Raw genomic sequence first — 9159 nt, 5'->3', positions numbered from 1 at the left:
GGCATGCTTTCATAGAAACTTTCTAGATATAGAAAGATATACCCTGAAAACAAAGATTTGTGACTTCAGATACATGTTGTGCACTATATTCAAATATACAGGAAACAACATTTTAAAATTTTGTGTAGGTGAAGGAACTGCTTAAGAACACAACAAACAAAAGCACAGTTGCTGTGAAGTTGATTCCAATTCACAACAATTCTTTTTTTCCCCTGTTACTGTGGACTAAAGACGATTGAAGGATTGAGATTATGCAAATATACAAAATGATGTCTGGAGGCCTAATTCTGGAAAGCAGACCGAAATCAGCAACTTCAAGCGTAACCAAAGGCTGATGAAGGCAGCGTGTCTTAAGCGTCTTGCTGAGAATCTGGAGCTAAAAGCTACAGAACACAAAGAACTTGGGATCCACACCGAGGGAGAGGAGGGCCGTCCTAGGTCAAGGAATATCCTCTGCCCTAGAGGAGGCCGATCTAGCAGATCTAGCAGCGTGTCCCCATCTGGATTTCAGAATCGCTAGGCAAGGGCTGCTTTTGTTGTGCTTTCTTCCTTTTATCTTGAGTGAAAATGTGTGTGTGTGTGTGTGCGTGTGTGAGATTTTCTTGTCGGACATCGAAGAATGAGCTAGAAGGGAGGTAAGTAACTTGTCTTTTGACAGGCTCACGGCGAGAGCGGCGTTTTGGTCTGCAGGGTCATTCCCAGACTTCCCTTCAAAGTTTCCGGCTGCCGCAGAACCCACCAATCACAAACGTCCTCCCGCAGGCCACGCCCCCACCTCCACCCGCACGCGGCCTCTCCCCACGCACACTGCGCGCAAGGACGTCGGTTTGTGACGTCACCGCCGCCCGGGCCGGCCCCGCCGGGCTGTTGGCGCCGACCGTTGGGCGCGTTTCTGAAGTCGCTCCCTCAGGACGCCCCCCGCCCCTCTCGGGCGGCGATCCATGAGGGGGGCCCGGCTCCCGCGCGGCGATCCATGTGGGGGGCCCGGCTCCCGCTGCCGCCGCCGCTGCTGCTCCTGCTGCCGCCGCTCGTAACCGCAGGCGCTGCTTTGAGCTCTCAGGCCGGAGCCATGAACCTGGGCGGCGGCGGCGGCGCGCGAGGCTCCCCGGCGGCCGCGGGGCGCCGCCCGCAGTGCGTGCAGCTGTCGCCGGTGCCGGGAGCCGACCCGCAGCGCTGCAACGAGCTGCTGCTGCTGGCGGCAGCTGGGGGGCCGGAGATGCGGGGTCCCCCCGGGGACTGGACGAAGGAAAAGCTGCCACCGCCGCCGCAGCACCACGTCCTCTATTTCCCGGGGGATGTTCAGGTAACCCGGGGCCACCTCGCCACCTGTCTCCGACCCCCGCGCCCCGGCATTCCCGGCAAGGCTGGTGCCGACTTCCCGCGCGCTCACCCCCCCTCCCGCGCGCCCCGGGGCGTCACCCCCCACCGGGGGGAGCTCCTGGGGAAAGGCGGCCTTGGTGGGCTCTGGCCTCCAACCAGGCGGTGGGATTTGAGCTTATTAGCGTTAGGAAGGCGTAATGTATATTCATTCTGCAGCCTGGTTTCTCTGAGTACTGAGGCTGGGGCCGCGAGAGAGGCGTTAGAATTGAAGCGCAGCAGTCATGTTTTAAAGCAGCAAACATGCGTGCCAGCCGGCAAACAAAACACTACCGAGGTTTATGGCATTCTTACCCAACGCTGAAAGGACAGAGGAGGAAGAAAGGGGGCAGTAAATTGCTAGACACGTCAGTCTTTCTGTGCTCACCTGAATTCTGTACTTTTGATTTTGTGAGTCACTGTTAATTAATTTCATAGCTACAGGCGATGCAGATGGCTACTTTGTTCCTCTGGTAGCTGGGTGTTAATCTAGAACTACACTGTGTAATAAAGGGAGTCATTAGCCAGATCTGACTATTTAGGTGGGGGTGAAATGAAATCAAACTTAAAAACGTAATTCCCTTTCTCAGTTGGACTAGCCGCATGGCAAGTGCTCGTGGCCACAGGCTGAGGGCAGCGGTTGGCATTTCCAGAGACCCTCACCACCAGCATAGACGTTCCGCTGACAGTGCTGGTCTGGAGAGGCAAAGTGAGAACAGGGCTGGATATGTGTAAAACACATCATTTTGAAATGAATGGTTTTCAAATGGCATGCTTAAAAACTTTATGCCCGAACGAAATAACAATTAACGTACATGTGATGGTTTCTTTACCCTCAAAAAGACGGATTGGTCTCATTGGCTATCAGTAACAACTCTGAGGAAGAGTCAGAAGAAAGCTAATGAACTTGCCCAGATTTGAGTGAACAGCCAGCATTACTTTTGAACTTAAGGACTGGCTACTGGGCTTTTTCTGATGACAGTCTGATAACTAACATTTAGTGAGCACCTACTGAGTGTTTTTAAAGTGTGGCCGCCAGGTGAGGTTTCAAATGTGCGTGCTGCTCAGTCCATTTGGAGTTTGACTCCTACGTTCAGCAGCATTCATCTATTTAGGCATATGTAACCTGAGATGCCATTAGCTCTTTGGACAATGACATGTTATTGATTTATGCAAAGGGTAAGAACTCTAAAACCTTAGGTCTTTTATAGAAGAAATAGAGGCTGGCGCAGCATCTGTACACCTCAAGGCCAAATTGCTTAGGCTTAAACCCTGATTCTGCAGTGTTTAGTTGTGAAATCTCTTTTGCTATTACCTCAACTATAAAATGGGAATAGTAATATATAGGTTGTTTAGGATGATTAAATCTATGACTACTCAATGAACTATACAGCCCCTTAACTTCCTGATGACTATTGCTGAATGTTGGGAGTACCCTAGGACTCTGCACCCACTCTCCATCACATGGCTTTACACACTGTCTAATGTTGACACCTCACTACATTCAGATGCCAGGCTTGGACATCTTCCTGAATTTTAGACTCACCGATTGCATTTAGTAGACAGCTCAAACCTACAATTTCCAGATTGCTATTTCTAAACCTACACATCTTCATCCCAGCTACTGCCACCCCCTTTCCAGGTGCTCCATTTAGAAATCATTCTTCACTTCTCCCTTTCACATATCATATCCCGTGTAGTAACAGGTTCAGTGGCTTCATATTTAAATGTTCCTAGAAGTGATGAGAAAAATTAAAAAGTAAGTCAAATCACACCACACTTCTGGCTCAAGATTCTCCAGTGACATCCTGTGTCACTTCAAAGGAAAGCCAGCGTCCGCTGTGGTTTTGAAGCCTGATGCAATTTCTACTTTATTCTGACTCAGTTACCTTTCTTCGTCTCCTCTTGCTCTATTACTCCACCACCACACCGACTTCAAATGCTTTCCTTGCACCACGCACGGCAGTCTTCCTGTAGACACCTGCAGGATTCGTCACCTCACCTTTTCAAGTCTTTGCTTAAAAGGCACCTTCTCAGGGAGGCCTGTGCTGACCATCCTGTATACGAGATAGGCTTCTTATGACTATGCTCCCTCATCCATTTCACCAATCTGTGCTCTATTATTTATTTAACTTGGGTTTTGTCTGTCTGCACAGACACTTGTAAACCTACAACAACTAGTAGGCCCGTTCCATACCTGCTAGGAGAATAAACTACAAAGGGTTATTAGGGTGATTTGACCTACTTGACCAAAGAATATTGAAACTTAGGACCAAGATTTCCGCTAGTTGGATCCCGGACAGCTGTGAGGACAGCTACATTGGGTACAAACTGTCCTGTATTTGTACCAAAAGTGGGTCAGGGGGCATCTTCCCTTAGCATAAAGTGGATGTCTCAATTAGGAGGCTGGAACCGAAACCAGATCTGGCCCCCAGGGTTGCCCGGGCAGCTCAGGAAGCCCAGGAGCAGAAGCTCTGGCCAGGGTTTGCCACCACAGTCATCGAGCGCATCTGTAGGAGAGCAGAATGTGTAAAGGACAGGTATCAGCCTTGGCAGTGCAGAGGAGCACATTACTATCCAGGCCACACAGTAAGGTGAATGCTAAAAGGGCAAGCCGAAAGAAACTGGGCACAGAAGACTGCCTACCGTGTGATAATAAGTGACTGGAATTCTGCAAGAGTGGAGGAAGACGGATGGGTAGTTGGTTGCCTTGGGCTGGGCGTAGGGAACTTTTTAAGATGGTTTCCATCATCATGACGGCGGTGGTTATATAACTATGCCACTTGTCAAAAGTCATCAAATTGTGCATTTTAAAATAGTGCCTTTTATGTATGTAACTACACCTCCAAAAAAAAGGTATAATGTTATGTCCTGTGACTTTAAGCAGTAAGCTATCTCTAAAAAGTTGGAAAGCACCTCGTGGTAGGTGCCAGCAAGTTGAATCCAACTCAGCCATCTCATGTGACAGAGCAAAACTGCCCCATAATCTTTGCAGGACAGATTGCCAGGGTTTTTTTTTCCTGTTGAGCTGCTAGCTGGTTTCAAACCCTTGCACCTTTTGATTCGCAGTTGGATGCTTGACGTGTGCACCACCGGAGTTCTTACCTAAAAACACATCCTGGTGACTGGAACACAGACACACCACACACACACACCACACACATACACACACGCATCGTTCACCAACTTTTGTGAAATTCAGATGATAACAAGCCAAGTATAGAATTTTAAACACATTCAATAAAAGGAACATTGGGAAAGTTATGATGATTCGCCAAACTCAAACTCGCTGCCATCGAGTCACCGTTGACTCATAGCCACTGCCGGTGGGTTTCCAAGACTGTAACTGTTTACAGGAGTAGAAAGCCCAGTCTTCTCCTGAACCGTGATTAGGATGAGCCCATGGGATGTAGTGGGTATGCTTTGGGCTGTGATCCACATAGTAGGTAGTTTTGAAACCACCAACAGCTCCACAGGAGCTGACATTAAATCCCGTATTTGGGACTATAATAATGTAAGTATAGATAACATTTGTAAAGACATCAACAATGTATACAAAGATGTCTGTAATGTTAATTATCGCACTGTTTGTTCCACTGAAATCAAGCACAGTCTTCAGGCAGCCAGAGTAATCCAAAGAGGGAGAGCTGCAGAATGACCATTGGTGGGGAAATATTTTAGAATCCTGCGTTGGTCAGAAGGGTGCCTACTAACCAAATTTATGTTTTCAGAAAAGTGATCACATTTATGAAGATATATATCTTCTAAAAGTCTCATGCTATTCAGCATGTATTATACCCCTAAATGAACTTGAGGCTTAAACTGAGAACATTTTTTGTTCAAATTCTTATAATCAAAAATCAGTGATAGAAGTAGTTTTCCATTTCTAGTTTATTGACCATAAGGAGGCGCTGGTGGAGGTGTTGGCCTGCTAACCATAAAGTCAGCTGTTCAAACTCCACCAGCTGCCCCTTGGGTGAACGATAAGGATTTAGTGGGGGAGCCCTCGGTCGGGGTGCTGTGAGTTGGAGTGAAACCATGGCAGTGGGTTTGTGTTTGGTTTTCTACTGATCGTAGGTCATTATAACATCTCAACTTCTTCCACAATTACAATGAGAAACTATTTTGTGGAAATACATTTATATAAATGTGTACTCATGCTTACTTTACATTTCTTGTCTTTCAGAATTATCATGAAATTATGACTCATCATCCTGAGAATTACCAGTGGGAAAACTGGAGTCTAGAAAATGTCGCCACCATTTTAGCCCATCGGTTCCCAAACAGTTATATTTGGGTGATAAAGTGTTCCCGGATGCATTTGCACAAATTCAGCTGCTATGACAATTTCGTAAAGAGCAACATGTTTGGTGCCCCAGAGCACAATACCGACTTTGGAGCTTTTAAGCACCTTCACATGTTAATAGATAATGCTTTTAATTTAACTCAAAACAATCTGCTGTCAAAGAAGAACGTGAATGTTTTGAATAAGGATTCCAAAGCAATTAATTGTAGAGCCACTTCTCATACTACTAATGGTTGCCAAGGAGAACAAGAGAGGACCTGCGAAAATGTCGAGGAGTCTGCCTTGAGTTTTTATCCGCCGTCACTAAACGGTGCATCTTTTACTTTGATTGGATTTAGTAAAGGTTGTGTTGTTTTGAATCAGCTGCTTTTTGAATGGAAAGAAGCCAAGAAAGACAAGAACATAGATTCCTTTATCAAAAGCATAAGGACAATGTACTGGCTGGATGGTGGTCATTCTGGAGGAAGTAATACTTGGGTTACTTACCCGGAAGTCTTGAAAGAATTTGCACAAACAGAGATTATGGTTCACACCCATGTAACACCATACCAAGTGCACGATCCAATGAGATCGTGGATTGGAAAGGAGCACAAGAAATTTGTTCGGCTGCTTGGCGAGCTTGGCGTGCAGGTGACTGACCGCCTTCATTTTGCCCAGGAAGCGCCTTCCATCGAGAACCACTTCAGGGTTCATGAGGTGTTTTGAATTCAAGAAGATTAATCCACTTCTTCAGTGGAGTAGCCTAAGCGCTTTGTTAAAAATTCACTAACAAGATGTAAATTAAATCATCCGTTTGGAAGAGGGAGAACACATTCCTAAAATATGCGTGCAATGTGCAGTTGTTTTCTTTGGCTTGAATGTGAAGTTTTTAATGTGGACTGTTAGAATTAGTTAATTTGAAACCTAAAACGGTGGCTTGTGATAATCCTGTGAGGAAATAAAAGACCTGTAAAAGTGAAAGTGAGTCTTTATAAAAGGAACTAAAATTATTAGTTAATAGTTAATTTTGGGCCATGTGTAATGTTTTACACTCATTTTAGTGACAGTTATTTTGGTATCCAAAACTTTTAAGTGGAAAAACTCAATTTTTCTTCAAACTAAACAAAGACACACAGATGTTTTTCATGATTTTGAAATAACTACCCTGCTTTTTTGTGTTTTTTAAACTCCTGGACTTATTCTTTAACATGTCAATAAGTGTATTTTTTTCCAGAGTTGAAATATTTGTTTCCAAATATAAGCCAAGAATGTGCAGTGGTATAAAAGTTTATTTTAAAAAACATATTACACTTAAGCGCTGTGGCTTACTTTTTAATTGACAACTTTTTATAACATGTTTTGGGGTATTGTAAATTTTGGACAAAACCCTATATTTTGGGAAACTGGTTTAAATTGAGCATAATGATGTATAGTGTGTCAAAATATACTACCAAGCAGATTTCAAATCTCAGTTTTGAAAGATATCAACTTAGATAAAATAAATGTATAATGCTTTATTTGAAAAGATGCCACAGATCTAAATCAGTGTTTCTCCAGAAGCCTGACTTTGCTCGCCAGGAAAAAGCAGTTCTCTTTGGCCAGAATGCAAAATTACATTGCTGTTGAGAAAAGTTACATGGGAAAGTATGAAGACACAAATGACTTAGTTTGGGCTCAGAAACTGAATTTTCTTAATACTGTTACCTATTTGGGTGAAGTGTCCTTCCGCCCACTTGCTATTTCGTTTTTCTTACTTAGAGAAGTACATTCTGAGAGATCAAGTTCTAATGTCAACCAACTTTGAAACATAGCTGTACAATTTTTTAAAAAGGAGAGCTGTAATGTTCTGCAAGTCATGAACAAACTGGGAAATAAACATGCAGCTTTAGCATTGAACATGACACGGACGTATGATGAAACAGGAAAATGACATTTTGTGGTTTCTTCCCAGAATTACATTTTAATGACTATAAGTGTATTCCCAGTAATCAAACTATCTTACCAAATGCTTTAAAAAAGTTTTTGTTGTTGTTTAACTTAATTCTACAAACTATAGAACAGTATCTCTAAATGTTTTGTTTCCACAAAGTAATTTTATATTTCTTCAGATTCTTTAAATACCTGCAGTTTCTTTTGAGACCAAAAATTTTTATCAGTCAAGCAGATCAGCCTCATTTCTAGCCTTTTACATATTACTGTGCCTTTAAGCACCATAAGTGATTGGATGGCTGTTTTCAATGTTTAATACTTGGTTAAATTCACATTATCTAACATAAAAATAGCTGAGTTTCTGATGCTCTGGAGCAGTGGTTCTCCACCTTCCTCATGCCACGGCCCTTTCATACAGTTCCTCATTGGTGGTGACCCCCAGCCATAACATTTTTGTTGCTGCTTCATAACTAATTTTGCTACTGTTATGAACCGGGTGACTCCTGTGAAAGGGTCATTTGACTCCCAAAGGGTCGCGGCCCACAGGTTGAAAACTGCTGCTCTGGAGGAAAGAGGAAAGAAGTTTAGGCTTAACTGAAATGATAAAAGGATTTTTAGCGGAAATATAGACTTAAAATCTGAGATATTTAAAAATCTTGAGTTCTTTAGCTATCTGCTGCCATGTGACTGCTTAACTATACTGATTCTTGTTCCATGAGTGTTAGGAACAACCCACAAAGCCCCTGGAACTGCCATCCCATCAGAGACAGTGTTGGAAAGTAAAATTATATTGTTGAATTAAAATATATTCAAGTTGATTCGTGATCAGATATTTTGTTTTATACCTCATATCTGTTCTCCATATTTGTTTAAAACTGTTTTGTAAATGTTTTGAATTGTATCTTTGTTGTGAGTCAATTGAGAATTAGTCATACAAATTATGTGAAAGTTGTCACCACCACAGCATGAATGTACCATCTTATTAAAATTAGTAATCTGCAGAAGTCTGTTTGGGTGTGATTTATGTTAAAGGTCAGGTATTTCAAAGGAAGCTCTTTCTCCTCACTTTGCCAATTTGGGTTTATACATGCAGAAGCTTTAAAAATTCACAGAAAAATGAAATGAAAAAGAATAGAATTTTCCCACAAACTCTCTTGAAGCCCCTTCATACGTGATTTTATTCCAGATGAGCAGCTGTGAATCTTTCCTGTAAAAGCACAGCTCTCCTAGTTGAATTTCGTACAGAAAAAAACACCTCACATTCTTTTCTGGACTAGTAAAGTCAGGTGTCTAAATCCCCGTAGCTGCCCTACGGCGCCCAGGTGGCGGGGTCAGGTAAGCATGTGGCTGCTGGCCTCCCAGCCGCTCCGTGGGCGAAGGCGAGCTACCTGCTTCCACGGAGGTTGCTGGAGTAGTTGGAATTGACCCGGTGGCAGTCTTTAGGAGACTTGGTTAGAATATGAAATCTATTCTTCATTATTGAGTACAATATTCCCCCAAGTGGGTGACAGCTCCTCCTGGGGGACACTGGAATGACCAGATATGGGGGAGAAACCTGCAAACCAGATACCTACATTTTATCCTGGATT

At 43.5% G+C, this 9159-nt stretch overlaps 1 protein-coding gene across 1 annotated transcript; it reads left to right on the top strand.

Moving 5' to 3' along the window:
• The first annotated feature begins 839 nt into the window (after positions 1–839).
• C13H2orf69 (chromosome 13 C2orf69 homolog) lies at positions 840–8566 on the top strand. The gene is made up of 2 exons (XM_075529317.1): positions 840–1303; positions 5543–8566. Exons 1-2 carry the CDS (start codon positions 974–976, stop codon positions 6365–6367), a joined length of 1155 nt encoding a protein of 384 aa, XP_075385432.1. The 5' UTR covers positions 840–973; the 3' UTR covers positions 6368–8566.
• The last annotated feature ends 593 nt before the right edge of the window (positions 8567–9159 follow it).

The sequence above is a fragment of the Tenrec ecaudatus genome, chromosome 13, assembly GCF_050624435.1.
Source record: "Tenrec ecaudatus isolate mTenEca1 chromosome 13, mTenEca1.hap1, whole genome shotgun sequence".
NCBI classification, from domain to species: Eukaryota; Metazoa; Chordata; class Mammalia; order Afrosoricida; family Tenrecidae; genus Tenrec; species Tenrec ecaudatus.
The sequence above is the reverse complement of the archived record's forward strand: the minus strand, read 5'-3'. Positions and strand labels throughout refer to the sequence as shown.

Coding starts and splice junctions, on each gene's coding strand:
- C13H2orf69 (XM_075529317.1), top strand. CDS start 974: ATGTGGGGGGCCCGGCTCCCGCTGCCGCCGCCGCTGCTGCTCCTGCTG. Junction 1,304..5,542: donor ATTTCCCGGGGGATGTTCAG/GTAACCCGGGGC, acceptor CTTGTCTTTCAG/AATTATCATGAAATTATGAC.